The 19513-nt window shown below is 56.7% G+C and overlaps 1 protein-coding gene across 4 annotated transcripts in view; it reads right to left on the bottom strand.

Moving 5' to 3' along the window:
• LRRC7 (leucine rich repeat containing 7) overlaps nucleotides 1–15669 on the bottom strand; it is a 134183-nt gene extending 118514 nt beyond the window's left edge. For 3 of the 4 annotated variants that reach the window (XM_071565461.1, XM_071565462.1, XM_071565463.1), the window contains exon 1: nucleotides 11154–12266. In XM_071565461.1, the coding sequence (XP_071421562.1) occupies nucleotides 11154–11310 (157 nt within the window). In that variant the 5' untranslated portion in view covers nucleotides 11311–12266. Of the gene's footprint in view, nucleotides 1–11153; nucleotides 12267–15573 lie in introns of those variants that run through there. The other variant, XM_071565464.1, reaches the window with a different exon arrangement.
• Between the last annotated feature and the right edge of the window lie 3844 nt (nucleotides 15670–19513).

The raw sequence follows: 19513 nt of genomic DNA, 5'->3' as shown, positions 1-19513 counted from the left end.
GCTGGAAAATCCCTCGGAGCCCATCGAGTCCAACCAACCCCCAGCACTGCCAAGGCCACTCTGTCCATGTCCCCAAGTGCCACATCCACATGGCCTTTAAATCCCCCATGGGATGGGGAACCACCCCTGCCCTGGACATCCTGTTCCAATGCCTGACAGACCTTTCCATGAAGACATTTTTCCCAAAATCCAACATAAATCCCTTCTGCTCCAAGAGGAGGCCATTCCCTCTGCTCCTGTCCCTGTCCCTGGAGCAGAGCCCGACCCCCTGTCCCGGCTCCCCCTCCTGGCAGGGATTGCAGAGCCAGAAGGTGCCCCCTGAGCCTCCTTTTCTCCAGGCCAAAAGGAGAAGACAGAAGGTACAACCACCATTTCAGGGTGAAAGGTCTCAGAATATATAAAATACCCACCTGGGTTTAATCCCACCCCTGCAGCATCATCCACTTCACAGGGCCAATAAAACCCTCACTCAACTCTAAAGCACAAAGCAACATTCAACTTACTACAAACAAAGGTCATTCTGAGCAAACTGGAAAGGCTTCAGTCAGGGGGAAGAATCCAAAATAATTCTATAGGGAAGAGGCTGCTGATGCCAATGAACACTTTAAAAAAACCCCTCCCACCTCCAGACCCAAAAAGCAGCTGCTGAAGGCACAGGGGCTCCCATCTCTAAAATACTCAGTGCTTGCACTCCCAGATCCCAGATAAGCTCTGAGTTCTGTGGGAGCTCAAGAGGAGCTCTGGGAACATGTGCCTTGGTGCTGCTGAGCCCCTCAGATGAGACTGGCACTGGTGCCAGCCTGGGTTATGCAAACGGGCACGTACCAGGATGAAGAGCGGGGCTGAATTGCTAATCAAGAAGGGAAAACAACATTTAAAACACTGAAAAGCTTTAACTCCCATCTATTAACATTTACTGGCGAGGCTTCAAGGGTTCCCCACGCCTGGCAGGTTCCTCAGGGCTCCAGCACTTCCTGCTGCAGAGGGAAGGTCAGGACTGGCTGGGAGTGTGCTTGGCATGGGCACAGTGACAAGTGCCCCAGAGCCACCTGCCCTGGGCTGGGAGGGACCCCCAGGGACCCCCAGTCCGAGCCTGTCCCCAAGGGTCACCCCCTGTGCCCCAGAGAGTCATAACCCTGCAGCAAAGGGAGTTCTGACCTTCCCCAGGCTCTGGAATTCCCGGGTGAACCATCTGCCTGCTGCTCCCAGCATGGAAAGTCTCTGAAACCACCACCACAATCCATCAAAGACTGGCAAAGGGTAAGGAATGATCCCATCACGGTGCTGGCATGGCTGGCCCAGCGATGCCACCTTTATTTAATCACTTCCAGGAGCTGCTCATTATCCCCTCCACAATCTGGGCTGCCCCAGGAACCCCCCGTGGCTCCTCCAGGCTCTGTCCCAGGTGAAATGAGGCTGCAAATTGGAGCAGCAGGAGCCTTGCCTGGGTCTGAGCCATCCCCTCAGCCCAAGGGGCACCTGGCTCGGGTACCCTGGGAACAATCTGCCTCCTGAGCAGACTAAGGGGAAGCCAAAGCTGGAGGAAGGGCCCCATGCCCAGCCCGTGGATTTGCCACCCCACACCGAGGGGCAGCACTGGCACTCCAAGGGCACAGTGGGCACAGTGTCAGTGCCAGAGACTGCCCCAAACAAGGACTGCCCCAGCTGCTCCCTGATCTCAGGGACGCTGCCTAATCCAAGGATTTCTGAGGAAAAGGATGCTTTGAATATTCAGCTCCTCCAGATTCCATACACTCAAATAATGAGATTATTACTAAATTATACAAATGTTTAAAATTAAGCTCTTTTAACTTTTACATGTTTTGCAAGACCCTTGTTCAGAATCACACAATCAAGGAATGATCTGGCTCAGATTCCAGAGCTTTTTGGGGTGTTTTCCCTCTTTTTTGGTATCCTGGGATTCCCACTTGGATATCCTGGGGTGTTCTGCACAGGGCCAGAGTTGGACTCCAGGATCCTGATGGGTCCCTTCCAACCCACCACACTCTGGGATTCTCTGAAAGCCCATCCAGTTCCACCCCACAGCTCATCCACGAGCCTCAAAGCTCCTCCACTTCATCCATAATTCCATGGAATATAAACCACTCTGAAGTTCCTTTACAGTCATTGCACTCCATCAAACAAAAACTGTTACAGGACTCACAGAACTATCACAAATAAATCTGCCTTTTGCTCCTTTTGTTGACAAATAAATCACAAATACACAGGACACTGAGATGGCATAAAATTAAGAATTTCACTCCAGGAAATCAATGACAAAATCATTCTGGATATTGCAGAGCCCTGGATTTCTTTCCTGGCTTTTCCTCCAGTATTGATGTCTATAAATGAATTTATAATTCTGTAACCTCTGCCCTGAGCATGGGGGGAGCTGTGAGGGGCAGCACAGACCCCTCAGCTCTGTTTGCACCCCTGGCAGGGGCTGGCACAGAGCCTGGCACTGCCTGGTTGGGAGGGTGGGTGGCAAACCATCCAAGGTGATTCCTTGAGTGCTGCCAGGCCAGAGCAAGGCAGGGAAAACCAGGGGGTAACACCCACTGCCAGTGACAATGGGTCAGGTGGCCAAGGGTGTCCTGGGCTGTCCCAGCACTGGTGTGGCAGCAGGAGCAGGGCAGTGCCCAGCCCTGGGCTGGCTCTGCTGGGGCACCTCAGCCCTGGGGCAGTTCTGGGCCCTCAGAGGGGCTGGAGCGTGTCCAGGGCAGGGAACGGAGCTGGGAAGGGGCTGGAGCAGCAGGAGGGGCTGAGGGAGCTGGGAAGGGGCTGGAGCAGCAGGAGGGGCTGAGGGAGCTGGGAAGGGGCTGAGGGAGCTGGGAAGGGGCTGAGGGAGCTGGGAAGGGGCTGGAGCAGCAGGAGGGGCTGAGGGAGCTGGGAAGGGGCTGAGGGAGATGGGAAGGGGCTGAGGGAGATGGGAAGGGGCTGAGGGAGCTGGGAAGGGGCTGGAGCAGCAGGAGGGGCTGAGGGAGCTGGGAAGGGGCTGAGGGAGATGGGAAGGGGCTGAGGGAGATGGGAAGGGGCTGAGGGAGATGGGAAGGGGCTGAGGGAGCTGGGAAGGGGCTGGAGCAGCAGGAGGGGCTGGGGGAGCTGGGAAGGGGCTGGAGCAGCCGGAGGGGCTGGGGGAGCTGGGGGGGCTCAGCCTGGAGCAAAGGAGGCTCAGGGGGGACCTTCTGGCTCTGCAATCCCTGCCAGGAGGGGGAGCCAGGACAGGGGGTCGGGCTGTGCCCCAGGGCACAGGGACAGGAGCAGAGGGCACTGCCAGGAGGGTCAGGTTGGACATCAGGAGGAATTTCTCCCTGGAAAGGGCTGTCCAGCCCTGGCACAGCTGCCCAGGGCAGGGGTGGTTCCCCATCCCTGGAGGGATTTAAAGGCCCTGTGGATGTGGCACTTGGGGACATGCTCAGTGGTGGGCTGGGGGTGGTTGGACTTGGTGGGATCCGAGGGATTTTCCAGCCTGAGCCACTCCATGATGCTGGATAAGCAAGGATGGATATCCACCCAAAACACACAAGAACAGCTCCTGAATGGAGCAAAGAAGGCTCAGAACAGCTCTGGTTCTCCTGGCCAAGCAGCAGTGGCAGGAGGATGGAGGGCCTGGCACGGGGGGCTGGCACAGGGCACAGGACAAACCCCCCCTGCACACCCAGAGCGAGCACCAACTCTCAGTGATGTCATTTCAGAGCACAGTTTGTCCCACCCCAGTTTGGAGAGAGAAGCAACAGAGCAGCAAAACAGAGAGACAAAATGTGGCAGAACCCTAAATTATATTTAGCCCAGGACTATCTTTGCTTTCAAAGCAATTTTAATAACAAAACACTCATCTCTGGAACAATACCACGATGTAACTTGCTAATTAGCATTTTTCATTCCCTAATTAAGAATAAGCATTCATGTTTTATCTGCAGTTAAATGGCAGCAGGAGTCACTACTCGGTATTTGATTTCTGTTTCAAGTTGACATTGTTTTAATGCCATTATTAGCTGAGTTGCAGCTGCTGCAGCTGAAACTTGGAAGTGTTTTGGAACAAACATTGATGACTTTCTCAGCAGAGTGTGGATTCCCTCGGGTGTTCCACCCTCACCTGAGGGGCAGCACCTCCCACCCCACCTGGGGTGCAATGAGTGCCCTTCTACCTGTGGAGCTCTCCTGGCTCCAGTTAAATGAGGAGGATATAAAGGAGGGGGGTTTGACCTCCTGGGTGTGTCCAGAGAGGCAGAACAAGGTGTGGTACCTCAGTCAGAGCTCAGGCATCTGGTCACAAACTCCTTCCCAGAGATGAATTCAATTAGCCCAAGTATGAGACATCAAAGCAAAATGTTTCATGTGTTTTGATGGCAAGAAGAGCTCCCCAGTATTTATTAGGAAACAAACAATTATAGCAAATTACAGTTCACAGCTGAAAATAAGGGAAAGTGCCCTAATATTAATGGCTTGGCCCAGCACACAATTCCCAAGCATTCCCTGTGCTCCTCTCTGGGTCACTGCAACACTCTCCCCATGGAGCAGCTCAGCTCTCCTGGGAACAAAGTTCATCCCAAAAACCCTCCTGGACCAGTCCTGGACCTGGGATGGGAAGAGAGTTTGGAGCTGGTCCCTTCCTCTGTGGCTTGGCAGGAGCTGGAAAGCTGGAGAGGGACTTGGGACAAGGGATGGAGGGACAGGACACAGGGAATGGCTTCCCACTGCCAGAGGGCAGGGCTAGATGGGATATTGGAAAGGAATTCCTGGCTGGGAGGGTGGGCAGGCCCTGGGATAGGGGGGATATTGGGAAGGAATTCCTGGCTGGGAGGGTGGGCAGGCCCTGGGATAGGGGGGATATTGGGAAGGAATTCCTGGCTGGGAGGGTGGGCAGGTCCTGGGATAGGGGGGATATTGGGAAGGAATTCCTGGCTGGGAGGGTGGGCAGGCCCTGGCACAGGTGCCCAGAGAAGCTGTGGCTGCCCCAGCCCTGGGAGTGTCCCAGGCCAGGCTGGACAGGGCTTGGAGCAGCCTGGGCTGGTGGGAGGTGTCCCTGCCCATGGCAGGGGGTGGGATGAGATGACATTTAAGGTCCCCTCCATCCCCAACTATTCCATGAAAATACTTCAGAGAGAAGCAATTATAAACTGGAAAAAGATAGTTTGGGACCAAAAGTCTGACAGATGTGCCTGTTTTTCCATGAGACTGAAGAAGAACACAGTGGGTCTGGAAAAATCCTTGTGTGCCTGTTGTAGGCTTCCTCAAACCAAGACAGTGCCTGAAAAGATCTAATTTTTAAAGTATTTTTTTCAGAAATTCTGGGTAAACCTGAAGAAGAAAAGCCCCCAAGCCTTGAGCAGCTTCCCCAAAAGCCAAGATCCACCTCTGCAGCTCTTCCCAGAGAACAGCTGAGTGTCCTGACCCTTCCTGAATACACCCCCTGACACCCTCCCTGCCTGTCCCACTTCCACTCTAACCTGTCCCAGCAGGAATTATTCCACCTCTCATCCTCAGAGGGAACCAAGAAGCCACAGGAGGTCAAAGTGAAGCCCCAAAGCTCCACATGGGGAAGGTTTGGAAAAGTCATCAAACTGCTTAATGGTCTGTATTTCACTTGCTGGAGGTTTCCAGGGAGTTTCCTCTGGGGAGGAAGGAGCAATCTCAGGATGGAGGCAAATTTAATGCAGGTGTTCTTATAAATCCCTATTTATAGGTTCATATTTATGCAGATATCACTTCTGTGTATTTACACAAGAGAACACCCCAACTGTGTGTTAAGGGTCAGTATGTTTGACACTCCATTCTAAAGCACTTCCTCTTAACCCCCAAAAAGAAACAGCCAAATTCTGAGTGGTAAAGGACATGGAGGAAGAAGAGGATGGAGAGAAATTAAGAGGTGATTTCTGCAGATGATTTAATATTCAGACTCATCAGTTCATTAGAGACAGAATGATCACTTTTTTCTCTCTTGTCAATTATGAACATTCTCTTAAAAGGTGTTGAATTTTATGAGTGAATTTATTAAGAAGAAAAAACTCGTTGATCTTGGATTTCTGCAGCATGAAAACCATCCCTGGGTGTAGCAAAGGCAGTGACTGATGGACCAGAAAAAAGTCAAGGACTGCAGAGAGGACTTCAAGGTTTAAGGTTTCTCAGAGCTATTCTAAAGGCAGAAACCTCCATCCCCTCGTTGAAATAAAAGGGAAGGACATCCTGGGGATGGGAAATGCTCAAAATAGGATGAAAGGACAAGCAAAGGGATGGACTTGCCTGTGAAGAGTCACTAAGTAGGTCAGTTTATAAAAGGGATGAGCTGTGGCAAACTGGAGAGGTGACCACCCAGCCCTTGGTGGCATGGCAAGGGTGGACTGGGAGCTGCTGGGCACCATCTCTGGGGCAAACAGGAGAGCTCCAAAGGGAGCTGGGAACAGAGAGCAGCTCTGAGAGCACCAGGCACCGACCCCTCTGCTGCTCCTGAGTGAGGAGTTCAGGGGGACCTCAGCATCAGATCCAGAAGGAATTAAAGTTTCCCCAACCCCAACCTGACAGCTCACACTGATGGGTTTCTGCTGCTTCCACCAACCCTACAGATGCCTCCCAGTTGTAGGAGCTGCACAGAAGAGACACGAGGCTTGAGAAAAAGAATCCCAGAACCACAGAACCCCTGAGGCTGGAAAAGCCCTCCCAGCCCATGGAGCCCACCCTGTGCCCAATGCCCACCTTGGCAAAGCCCTCCCAGCCTATGGAGCCCACCCTGTGCCCAATGCCCACCTTGGCAAAGCCCTCCCAGCCCATGGAGCCCACCCTGTGCCCGATGCCCACCTTGGCAAAGCCCTCCCAGCCCATGGAGCCCACCCTGTGCCCAATGCCCACCTTGGCAAAGCCCTCCCAGCCCATGGAGCCCACCCTGTGCCCGATGCCCACCTTGGCAAAGCCCTCCCAGCCCATGGAGCCCACCCTGTGCCCGATGCCCACCTTGGCAAAGCCCTCCCAGCCCATGGAGCCCACCCTGTGCCCGATGCCCACCTTGGCAAAGCCCTCCCAGCCCCTGGAGCCCACCCTGTGCCCGATGCCCACCTTGTCCCCCAGCCCAGAGCTCTGAGTGCCACGGCCAGTCCTGCCTTGGGCACCTCCAGGGCTGGGCACTCCAAACCTCCCTGGAATTCCTGTCTCCTTATTCCTGTCCTAGTTTTGTTCCTGGTGGTCTCTGAAGAGGTGCAGGGACTGGGGAGACTTCAGGGTGCAGAACAAAGATGACAACAGGAGTCTTTCTGCCTTTCTGCTGACACCCCACGTGCCACATTGGCAGGTGGGACAACCACCCCCCCCTGCACCCCAAAACTGTCAGAGGGAATGAAGAGGCTCAGGAGTTCCAAGCACAGACTGGGACTGGGGGTTTGGAGCTCAGTGTTCCTCAGGGATGGACCAGCTCCAAACCCAGCCCAGGGAATCCCACTGAGCTCCACGGGCTGGAATCTGCCAGCAATGAAACAACTCCTGGAGTTGCTGCACCAAAATCTCCCTCCACGAGCAGGTTCAGTCCTGGAACATCTTTTCCTTGTTGTCTTTCCCACAAAGTCACTTCCATTGAAATAAAACTAAGGAAGACAACAAATAATACAAGGAGTTTCTGTTGGCTTTTCCCAGCCCTCCCCATGGATCCAGAGTGACCTTGGTGAGGAATTTTATACAAAGTCACCATTCCAAAAGGAGGAAGATGTCTTGGACAAGGACTGAATGCAGTCTGACACTTTGCATCACACCTATTTATGCAGAATCTGCCTCCCCAAAATAGCAGCTCTGATTAAAGGCCTCTGACTGGCAGGTCCTGGAGCTCAAGTTTTAGCTTGTCCAAGTCCCCATATTGTTGCTGTTAGGAATGGAAATGATCATTGAGCAGCAGAGTGGTAATGACAGCCCATTAGAAGTGCCTTTCCCTGGCAGGATGAAGTCACAGCCAGCCTTGGAAAATGCCCAGAAATCCTGACTTTGAGGAGTTTCTGTGCCCAGGTTGGAGAGCTGATGTGCAAACATCCCAGTGACAGTTTTAGTGTGGCCTCTGTCACGGATATTTCAGCTGGAATCCTGAAAAATGGTCTTACTAGGGAAAAAAAAAACCTAGAAAAGCACTGCAGCATCTGCAACCCTGGAACAGCAAATAAAGAAAACTGCATTTGATGGTCCCAAGAAACTGCTGCAAATACATGTGTAGCAACTGGGGTTTGTTCTCAAGGTTCATGCAGACCTTTGTTCCCCAAAATGGCACAGAATCCCTGGGGGGAGGACCTGGAGGTCCTGCTGGACAACCAGCTGTCCATGACCAGCCCTGGGGGCCAAGAAAGCCAATGGGCTCCTGGGATACCACAGGAAGGGCAGTGCCAGCAGGGCAGGGAGGGGATCCTGCCCCTCTGCCCAGCCCTGGGGGGCACATCTGCAGTGCTGTGCCCAGCGCTGGCTCCTCAGGACAGGAGGGACATGGAGCTCCTGGAGCTGGTCCAGCAGAGGCTGCAGAGATGCTGAAGGGACTGGAGCATCTCTGGGAGCAGCAAAGGCTGAGGGAGCTGGGGCTGTTCTGCCTCCAGAGGGGACACCAAGAGGGACCTCACCCTGAGAACCAACATGTAAGGGATGGGTGCCAAGAGGAGGGAATCAGACTCTTTCCAGTGGTGCCCCATGACAGGACAAGGGGCAACGGGCACAAACTGGAACTCAGGAAGTTCCACCTGAATATAAGGGAAAACTTCTTTCCTGGGAGGGTGGGAGAGCACTGAGCAGGTGCCCAGAGAGGCTGGGGAGGCTCTTTCTCTGGAGATTTTCAAACCCACCTGGGCAGGTTCCTGTGCCACCTGCTCTGCTGAACTTCCTTTAGCAGGGGCACTGGGCTGGGGGATGCCCACAGGCCCTTCCAAGCCCAACCATTCTGTAGTTCTGGGTTGTTGGTCACCCATAGATAGCAGCATCCATGTTCATGCCACTCCTGTCCCCTCAGCTGGGTGCCCTCCAGGCTGGGTGGCCCCAGGGTGGGCACTGACACATCCCCATGTGAGGAGCCTCCAGCAGTGAGGGCACCGTGCCAAGTGCTGAGTGACCACGGCAGCTCCACTGCAGCCCATCCATCCTCCCCTCCAGCTTCCCAGCAACCACCACAGACAGAGCCTCACATCTCCTCCTCCTCCTCTCACATGTGGCCAAAGCCTTCCTGCTACAAACCAAAGGGATTTGGGGTGTTGTGTCACTGTGCAGGAATCTCTGATGCAAAAATGAGTATGGAACAGAATCCATTGGAGGGTCATTGCACTCTCCATCACACCAAAGAACTCTTCACCCTTTGCTTCATGTGTTCATGAGTCCAACCAGCCTCCCAGCACCCCACAAGGTGCTCTGGGAACTCCTGTGTTCCCTAAACCTGACTGTGGGACACAACAAGACACCTCTGGCCCAGGACAGGAGAGCAGAGCCCGTCACTGTGGGACACGTCCCTTGCCATGACACACGAACATCTCAGCTTCTCCTGCAGGGCCAGGAGGCTGCAAGGCTGCTGCCCACACAGCTGGGCACGAGGAGGAGGGTGGGAACTCCCGGGGAGATGGAGATGCAGATGCACAGCTCCAGGAGGAGCAGCAGCCTGGCTGCCCCCAGGTACTGCCAGCTTGGCAGCTCTCCACTGATCAGGTGCTGAAAACCATCAGCCACTCCTCGAACCGGTTCCCGAACAGTTTCTGAGGCAGAGCAGGTCACACCACAGGACATTTTTGCCAGGAAAAGAAGAAAGCCCATTTCCCATTTCTGGTTCCTAATGCAGCCTCAGCCTACAGAGCACCAGGAGGATCAAACTGCGTTATTACTGCAGGAGAAAGCTCTGATGGATCTGGGGAAAAAAAATCCCTCTCCATATAAGGGCTGTGAACATTTTCCCACTTAAGACAACGTGTGGGATCATATTCACAGACACAGAAATATGTTCTGTTCCCTGACACCCACAGTCCCAGAACACCGGGCTGAAGTGCTGGCAGGAATAAGAACCATTTGTTAAGTACAAAAAATGTCTCACATAATTAGAGAACTGCTGAAAGCCACCAATTTAGTGCTCAGGCTGGAAAATGTAAGAATATTTATTGTAACAACAGCAAGAGCTGCAGCGTTGCCTCGAGGTGGGGGCGCCGCTCACACACACCTGGGTGCCCAGGGGGGCTGATACCTGGGGCACAGTTAAGCCCAAGGCACAGGGGGACTCCAGCCCCACTCCAAACCCACCATTGGGGCATTTTATGCCAATCCTGAAGACAAGCTGCCCACCCAGAGCATCCTCCACTGGGGTGACACGTCCCTCTCCTCAGCCTCATCCCTTTCCAATCCAGCCATTGCTCCATAACTGTTCCCTCCTGGCCACTCCATCCAGCTGCCCTGCTGGCAGGAGCAAGGAGGACCATGAACACCTCCCAAAGCCTCTGCAAGGGATGAGGAACCCAAAAAACTCTTCAAAGGTCAACCGTGACAAGAAGATGGAATATGGTGTTAAAAGCAGAACATATGGTGTCTGAATGGAGATGATTTCTACATACTGGAGGATAAAGTCATGCAAGTGAAGCAGAGAGTGGGAGGGACTGGTGGGGTTTGACCTGAGATGAGATCACAGAATCCCAGAATATGCCAAATTAGAAAGGACCCACAAGGACCATCGAGTCCAACCCTCAGCCCTGCACAGACACACCAACAATCCCACCCTGTTCCCCAGAGGATCATCCAGACACTCCTGGAGCTCTGGCAGCCTTGGGGCCATGCCCACTGCCCTGGGGAGCCTGGTCAGTGCCCACCACCCTCTGGGGGAAGAGCCTTTGTCTCATATCCAGTGGAATTCCTGGCCCTGCTGGAGAGGAGCTCTGCCAGCCACAGCCTGGGTCCCCTTGTGCCACCAGCTGCTCAGCCCCACAGCTCAGCTACCCCAGGGCTGGTCCTCAGCTCAGCACAGCCCAGCCCAGCCCAGTTCAGCCCAGCTCAGCTCAGTCCAGCCCAGCTCAGTCCAGCCCAGCTCAGTCCAGCCCAGCTCAGTCCAGCCCAGCTCAGTCCAGCCTAGCCCAGTCAATTCCATCCCATCCCATCTCCCATCCCATCTCCCATCCCATCTCCCATCCCATCTCCCATCCCATCTCCCACATCCCATCCCATCTCCCATCCCGCACCTCTGCAGCGGAGGCTGCTTTGCCGCAGCAGTGCCAGGCAGCGCCGCCGGCCCCGCACGGAGCTCCTGCCGTAGCCCAGCGCGGGGGGATATCCATTCCTGCAGCGAGGGCCTCTCAGGACAGCCTCTGGAATGGCACCCGTGTCCTGCCACGCCATGCCCGTCCTCCCACGGGCGCGCCCGCGGCCACCGCAGCGAGCACGGGAAAAGGGCGGAAAAAGTCACCAAAGGAGCAGGACTTGAGAGCGAGCAGGTGAAACCCAATCCGAGTGCGAAGCAATCCAAGGCAAGCAAAGCTTCACATTCCGCTCCGGGGCAGCTCCCGGCGGGACGGGGAGCGGCGGCTGCGCTGGCAGGGGGCAGATGGCAGCTGTGCCCGGCCGCTGGGCAGGTGGCAGCTGTGCCCGGCAGCCCCCGAGCTCGCCCGGCCGTGTTTGCCACCCCGCGCTCAGCGCCGAGCTCGGTACCTGCCGCGCCGCTCCGTCCGCGCCGCTATTTATAGTCCGTGCCGGAGCTCGCAGGCTCCGACTCAGCGCCACACCGAGCGCAGAGACCTCGCGAGGATCCCTCTACATCTCAAACACCCCTGAAAGCCGAGCACTGACTGACAGGTTACAGCTCCCACAGCCAAGTGGTGCTTTGCCATCCACGGCAACGTGCCCAGCGCTGCCAGTCCCGGCGCTCTGTGCCCACATCCAGCTCAGGGCAAACGGTGCTGCTGCTCTCCTGGGCAGACTCAGACTGGCTCTGCCCACTGGCTCCTATGCCCAGAAAAGGTTAAACTTGCTCTCCACAGATCTGCTTTGCTCCAACTCTCATTTGCAAATCTCTTCCTCCGCAGAATAGTTGGGAAAAAAAAGGAAAAAAAAATAAGGCATTTTCCTCCAGTAAGCTTAAACTCCTGTAGCTATAAAGTCATTCACTCTGGATACAAGTGAACTAAAGGATGAAGACTGTTCTCCTCCTTATAATAAAAAAGCCTTCTTGAGCTTACAGCTTCCTTTCTTCTTTATTCACCATAACTTGATCCATTAACATGGTATTTGCTCCCCCTTCCCAGAGCACGGGGATTTAATGCTCCTTTCCTTCCCTAATTTCTCACTTAGGCACAGTCCTGCCCGTGGCAGCCTCTCCCCTGGGCTGTCAGACCTCTCCAGCCTGACTCCCAGCTCCTTCCAGCCATCCCTCCTCCTGCCCATCACAGCCCTCCACCTTCCTCTCCTCCAGAACTCCTCGGCAGGTCACCCCAAAAGGGGTGGCTCTGCCCAGTAACACACGGAGGATTTCTCTGCCATCAACAAATTGCTGCAATCCCAAGGAAAAAAAAAAAAAAAAAGCTCTGAGCAAAAGCTCAGTTGTGCAAGGCTTGTCCCAGGATTTGATGCAATCTGCCGTGCCGGCAAATTAAAGCCTCCAGAAACCACGCTAAAATTAGAGGGAGCTGAGATGAAAACCAAGGACACATGGTGGCTCTTACAAATCTTTAAATAGGGCTTGGTACAACATCGAGGTGCTCGGCTTAGATCCACCAAGATCATTAATTTGGATTATAAAGAGGCATTGGCTGTTTCTGGGACACTTTGCAGAGTGGTGGGTGTGGGTTCCCACACACCGAGAGGATTTTCAGAGTGCTGATGATCAGCCCGATGGATTCACACCCCTTGGCTGAAGGGGAGCAGTTCCTCCTACCCCCACTTCCAGAAGGTTTGACTCCCAGGCCACCAGCCCAGCCCTGTCCAAGGGGGCACCCAGGACTGGCTGTCCCGGGCACAGCCAGGGCTCCTGCAGCTCCAGGGACGGAGCCTCTGTCCCCATCGCCCTCCAGCAGGGCAGGGCAGGGCAGGGCAGGGCAGGAGGGGTGGGAGCTGAGTGCCCAGGAGGGTAAAATGCACCATTTCTGAAGCCCTGGGACCCCCCTGCTCCACATCAATCCCCTGCTCCACATCAATATCCTGCTCCACATCAATCCCCTGTCCCACCCTGACCCCTCCTGGGCAGCAGCTCCTGGCACGCTGATGGCAGCACCGCGGACAGAGCTGGGCATGGAGGGAGCCAGGGGTGGCTCAGTGGCATCGGGGCTCTGGGGGGCTCCGGGGGGCTCTGGGGGGCTCCAGGGCTGCCACCACACAGCCACAGGCTGCCCTGGCACACTCCGAGGTGGGTTCATCCCTGTTCCCTGGCTCTGGGATGAATCCCAAAGCTCCACTGTATTTTGCATGACCAATGTCTCTGCTTTAAGATCGACACTCCCAGCAAAGCCTTGCACAGCTGCAAATACCTCAGGGACAATTAATTCCTCATTAATCTGAAGTTTGGTGGCTCTAACAGTGCACATGCTGCTGCCTTGAAATATTCCAGAGACAATGGACAAAACCCTTTGAAAATCCTATTTGTTGTGAGCAGCTACAACGCCAACAAATTTTAAATGAATTTTTAAGAAGCATTTACAAATTTCTGCAGGCCCCAGGATGGGGATTTGCTGCTGGCCAGCACTGCCCCTCCTTCCCAGGGATTCCCAGCAGTGGAGCTGTGGCCCAGGAGGCACCTCCAGCCCAGGAGGCTCCTCCAGCCCAGGAGGCTCCTCCAGCCCAGGAGGCACCTCCAGCCCAGGAGGCACCTCCAGCCCAGGAGGCACCTCCAGCCCAGGAGGCACCTCCAGCCCAGGGGCCACCTCCAGCCCAGGGGCCACCTCCAGCTCAGGGGCCACCTCCAGCCCAGGGGCCACCTCCAGCCCAGGAGGCACCTCCAGCCCAGGAGGCACCTCCAGCCCAGGGGCCACCTCCAGCTCAGGGGCCACCTCCAGCCCAGGGGCCACCTCCAGCCCAGGAGGCTCCTCCAGCCCAGGAGGCTCCTCCAGCTCAGGGGCCACCTCCAGCCCAGGGGCCACCTCCAGCCCAGGGGCCACCTCCAGCCCAGAAGGCTCCTCCAGCCCAGGGGCCACCTCCAGCCCAGCGTTTGCTCCCGAGCTGCAGCTCCCTGAGCCTGCTGGGATCCACTGGACACTCAGGAATGGCTCCTGACACTCCAGCCACTGCCAAAACTGATGTAATGGAAACTTCTTTTTTTAAGCATTTCGTGTGATTTGTGTAACTGAAGACACAGGAAAGCCCCTCCTCTGTGAGGTAATGACATAAAAGGTTTCAAGATGCTGGTTTATCAAAGAAAAAGTTTTACAGATTGCACCCAGGCAAAGGGTGAGGTTCACAGGGACACCAAGCTGCCAGGACACACAGAGCTATTCCATCCCAGCATCCTTACATTAATAAGGCTTTGCCATTCCCCACAGCCATTAATATTGCCTGGAAAATGAAGAACCTCCTTCCACTGCGGCTGCATGAGAAGATCCGTGACCTCCTCGAAGGCCGATTCCCTTCCCACTCCCACACCTTTGAACTGAAGCACCACGAATATTCCCTAAAAAAGAGGCCCCACCTTACAAGACACACAATTTATCCCTAATTCTGCACGTTCTGAGATCACCTGTTCCCGTTTCTTTCCCAAGTCCTGCTACTTCCCCGAAGTGGCTGCAGTCTGTGCTGTGCAGGTTGCCATGGCAAGGCTCCATCCTCCGAGAGGAGCAGAGCGAGCAGATGCAGAACAGCAGAATCCACCACATTAAGTCACTTCTCTTGTCATGGAATGATGAGGGAAACGCTTTGTGTTTCACCTGTTTCTAAGGATTATGATCACTCACAACACCTCAGGCTAAACCCACATGGCCGGAGTCTTTAGCTGGAAATCACAAATGTACGAGAGCAAAATGAAGGGATTTCACTGGAGGGACAGGCACGGCAAAAATATCCATATGGATCCTTCCTATTTCCCAAAAATCAAGGACCTTTCACTAGGGCGCTCACAGCCATGAGCATTCCTGGTCCAGCCTCCAGGGAATAACGAGCAAACCCAGCCGGTCCCCCGGGCAGGGACGCAGAGACGGGTCCGGGGGAAAGGCAGGCCCTGCACCCTCTCAGCCCAGCCCGTGCCCTGGTTCTCCCAAATTGCCTCGAACGGGGATGCGCCGCTCCCCACGGACGCGAAGCTCCCCGACCCCCGGGGCGCCAACTTCAGCCCCCGCTGGCCTTGCCCAGCGCGCCGGGACCGCGGGAGGCAGCGCCGGGACCGCTCGGAGCATCTCCCGCACCGCCGGCGCCTCGGCAGGGTGGGTGGCACCGCCGCTGGAGCGGGCGCAGAATTTTCCAGGAGCTCTGCCGAGCCCGACCCCCGTTCCGGGCAGGTTAACGGGAACGCCGGCGGAGACGCGCCCGGAGCGTGCGGGGGCTGCGGGGGGCAGCCCCGGGAGCCCCGCGCCCTCCCCGCCCCGGCCCCGCTCCCGCCGCTCCTTTGTCCTCGGCGGAGCCTCCGCCGCGCCCGCGCCCCCTCCCCGCGCCGCGGTGTGCGGGGCCCGGCCCGGCGCTACTCACGGTGCAGGCGGGAGCGCGCGTCCATGCGCGGCCGGGCCGCGCTGCGGGGGCGCTGCGGGGGCTGCCCGCGCCCGTCCCGCCGCCCGCCCCGCGGAGCCCAGCGCCGGGCCCGCCTCCGCCTCCGCGGGCGGCGCCCAGACACAAAGCGGCGGCGGCGGCGGCGGTGGGGCGGGTCCGGTCCCGCTGCGCGCCCGCGCTGCGCTCCGCGGCGGCGCAAGGGCGGTGCGGGGGGCGGGACGCGCCGCGACCCCCCCCCGCGGGGCGGTGCGGAGAGGGGCGATGCTGTGCGGGGCAGTGCGGGGCAAGGCTGTGCGGGGCAGTGTGGGGCGATATTGTGCGGGGCAAGGTTGTGCGGGGCAGTGTGGGGCGATATTGTGCGGGGTGGTGCGGGGCAAGGCTGTGCGGGGCAGTGTGGGGCGATATTGTGCGGGGTGATGCGGGGCAAGGCTGTGCGGGGCAGTGTGGGGCGATATTGTGCGGAGTGGTGCGGGGCGAGGCTGTGCGGGGTGGTGCGGGGCGATGCTGTGCGATGCGGAGCGGTACTATGCGATGCTGTGCGGAGCGATGCTGTGCGGGGCGGTGCTGTGCTGTACGATGCGGAGCGGTGCTATGCGATGCTGTGAGGGTTGATGCGGGGCGATGTTGTGCGGGATGATGCGGAGCGGTGCTGTGCGGTGCGGAGCGATGCGCGCCCGCGGTGCCGCGCGGCCCCGCACCGACGGGACGTCCCGCAGCCCGAATATCCCCGGCCGGCCCCGCGCCCCGAGGAGCGGGAGCCGCCCCGCGCCGTGGCCCCGGCCCCGCTGTCCGGCAGCCCCCGCACGCCGTGGCCGTCCTTTTGCCCCAGCCAGCAGCCATGCCCCGCATTCGGGCCCAGGTGCGGGGCCGGCCGGCGGGAAGGGGCTCGCAGCCTCCCGGGAGCGGCGCGGGGAAGCGACTGTGACAGCTCAGCGTCCCCGCCAAGGGCCTGGGGCGTCGCAGCCCACAGGCTGCAACCGCGTGGGTGACGGGGAACACCTGGCAGGGCATCCTGCCCGTGGGTGACGGGGAACACCTGGCAGGGCATCCTGCCCGTGGGTGGGACTGTCCTGGCTGCCCTCCCTCACCCGCTGCGGGACAGAGCGGCACAGGCGCGGGGCTGTCCCGCCCGGTCCCGCTGGCAAAGCCGCCGTGCTGCGGGAGTGTGACCTGGGAGCGATGCTGAGGACCTGCCGGGGCTTCAGGGAGACACACAGTGCTTTGGGAAGGGACCCTAAAGCTCAGCAGGGACACCTTCCACTCCACCACTGCCCACAGGCTGGGTTCGCGCAGCCTCTCCTGCGTTCCCAGCGCAGCGGCTGCAGCAGCGGGTGCCGGTGCCGCTCAGCTCCTTGGGTTCCACTCTTTGTTCCCAAGCACAGCAAAGCCTCAGCCCTGGCCCCGTTCGCTGCTCCCCCCTGCCAGTGCAGCGCTGGGCTGGCAGGGCAGCGCTGCCACACGGCCAGCGACAATGGCACGTGGTTTCCTCGGGGACACGGTGGCTTTACAGCTCTGTGCTGAGTAAGGTCATCACCTCGCTCTTCCAGCGCTGTGGAATCTGCCTGGCAGCACAGAGGGAAAGCGTTTAGCAGGAGCTGGAAGAGGATCACAGGCAGGTTTCTGCCAGTTCCCAGCCCTGCTCCACATGGCTAATCCCAGAGCGCAGATGTGACCTCTCCTGGTGTCACTGAGGCAGCAACGCCAGCGCTGGGGACACTCCCAGACTCCCCCATTCTCACCAGCTCCGAATGGGAACTGAAATTTTGCCTGGAAAAGTCCTGCTCCACCAGCATTTCCTTAGTGCCTGAAGTGGACATTGCCTGGTTTGATGCTGCCCAGAGCAGCTGTGGCTGCCCCACCCCTGGCAGTGCCCAAGGCCAGGTTGGACAGGGCTTGGAGCAACCTGGGACAGTGGGAGGTGTCCCTGACAGTAGAACGAGATGAGCTTTAAGGTCCCTCCGAACCCAAACCAGGTGGGATTCTGTGATTTCAGGGGTGGCAGGGGCTGTCCAATGTCAGCCTCTCCCTGCTCAGCACCGTGACCAGCACCACCCACAGCCCCCTCAGCTCCTGGCACAGCACCCGCCTGTGGCACCCCTGGGACCAGGACATCAAATATTCTCTCAGTAGAAACACATCAAAGGTGAGGAGAAGCCTTTGCTGTTACAGCAGTTGCACACAGAACTGCCCAAGGAGGTTTGTATCAGGTGTTGTGCCCATCAGAGATGGGCAATTGCCATGGGCAGAGGAGCACTGGCACGGCAGGGACTGGCACAGCAGGGACTGGCACAGCAGGGACTGCATCTGGGAGGCAGGGAGTGGGAATTTGTCTCCCAGGAGATCCACTGTAGCACAAAATATGCATTTTTTGTCACAAGGAGTTCTTCTCCCTTCCTGTATGTTCCTGACAAACATCTCCAAGGTTTTGCAGGGCACTAAGACTTGCACCCTGAAAAACCCGGGATGAGTCAAGTCCTTACGTACAAAACATGGGCAGAGCTCTCTCCCCAGGAAAGAGAAACGTAGGGATGAGCTGTGGGGGAGCTGCAGGGGGACAGGGGAGGTGGGAACCTCCCAGGTGGGACCAACAACCCCCAGGCAAAAGCTGGGGCATGTGCAACTTAAACCTCCAACTCCCTCTGTCTTCCACCAGTTTCACAGTGGTTTCACTGACTGTCCAGTTCCATGGTGGCTTCATGGTGGTATCATAGTGGTATCACAGTGGTTTCATGGTGGTATCATGGTGGTTTCATGGTGGTTTCACAGTGGTTTCACTGACTCCCCAGTTCCATGGTGGTTTCATGGTGGTATCATGGTGGTTTCATGGTGGTTTCACAGTGGTTTCACTGACTCCCCAGTTCCATTGTGGTTCCATGGTGGTTCCATGGTGGTTCCATGGTGGTTTCATGGTGGTTTCACGGTGGTTTCACTGACTCCCCAGTTCCATGGTGGTTTCATGGTGGTTTCATGGTGGTTTCATGATGGTTTCATGGTGGTTTCATGGTGGTTTCACAGTGGTTTCACTGACTCCCCAGTTCCATGGTGGTTCCATGGTGGTTCCATGGTGGTTCCATGGTGGTTTCATGATGGTTTCATGATGGTTTCATGGTGGTTTCACAGTGGTTTCACTGACTCCCCAGTTCCATGGTGGTTTCATGGTGGTTTCATGGTGGTTTCATGGTGGTATCATGGTGGTTTCATGGTGGTTTCACGGTGGTTTCACTGACTCCCCAGTTCCATGGTGGTTTCATGGTGGTTTCACGGTGGTTTCATGGTGGTTTCATGGTGCTTTCATGATGGTTCCATGGTGGTTCAATGGTGGTTTCACGATGGTTTCACTGACTCCCCAGTTCCATGGTGGTTCCATGGTGGTTTCACAGTGGTTTCACTGACTCCCCAGTTCCATGGTGGTTCCATGGTGGTTCCATGGTGGTTTCATGGTGGTTTCACAGTGGTTTCACTGACTCCCCAGTTCCATGGTGGTTTCATGGTGGTTTCACGGTGGTTCCATGATGGTTCTATGGTGGTTCCATGGTGGTTTCATGGTGGTTTCACGGTGGTTTCACGGTGGTTTCACTGACTCCAGTGAACAGCAAAACCAAGGCAAGGAGAGGCCAGGCCACAACACCCCCTCCCTGAGGAAATGTGGATCTCAGGCACATCCCTAAATGCTGCTCAATGCAAAACTCAAGTTGACCAGTTGAAGAAACCCTTAACCCGGATTTCCACAGGCACCCTTCAGTCTTTCCACTGATATTCCCACACAAACCACTCCCTCCATTCTCTGTTCTACCCATTTGTAGGCCTGGCTAAGTTTCAAAACACTGAAATTCCTTCAGGAAATATCACAGGAAAACAGTGGATTTCCTAAAGGGGTTCTGCAAGTTTGGGCTCAGAAGGGTCTGTGGGACTCACACCAGCT

The sequence above is a fragment of the Pithys albifrons genome, chromosome 10 (assembly GCF_047495875.1).
Source record: "Pithys albifrons albifrons isolate INPA30051 chromosome 10, PitAlb_v1, whole genome shotgun sequence".
In the NCBI taxonomy this organism is placed as follows: Eukaryota; Metazoa; Chordata; class Aves; order Passeriformes; family Thamnophilidae; genus Pithys; species Pithys albifrons.
This window is presented reverse-complemented; position numbering and strand designations above follow the sequence as displayed.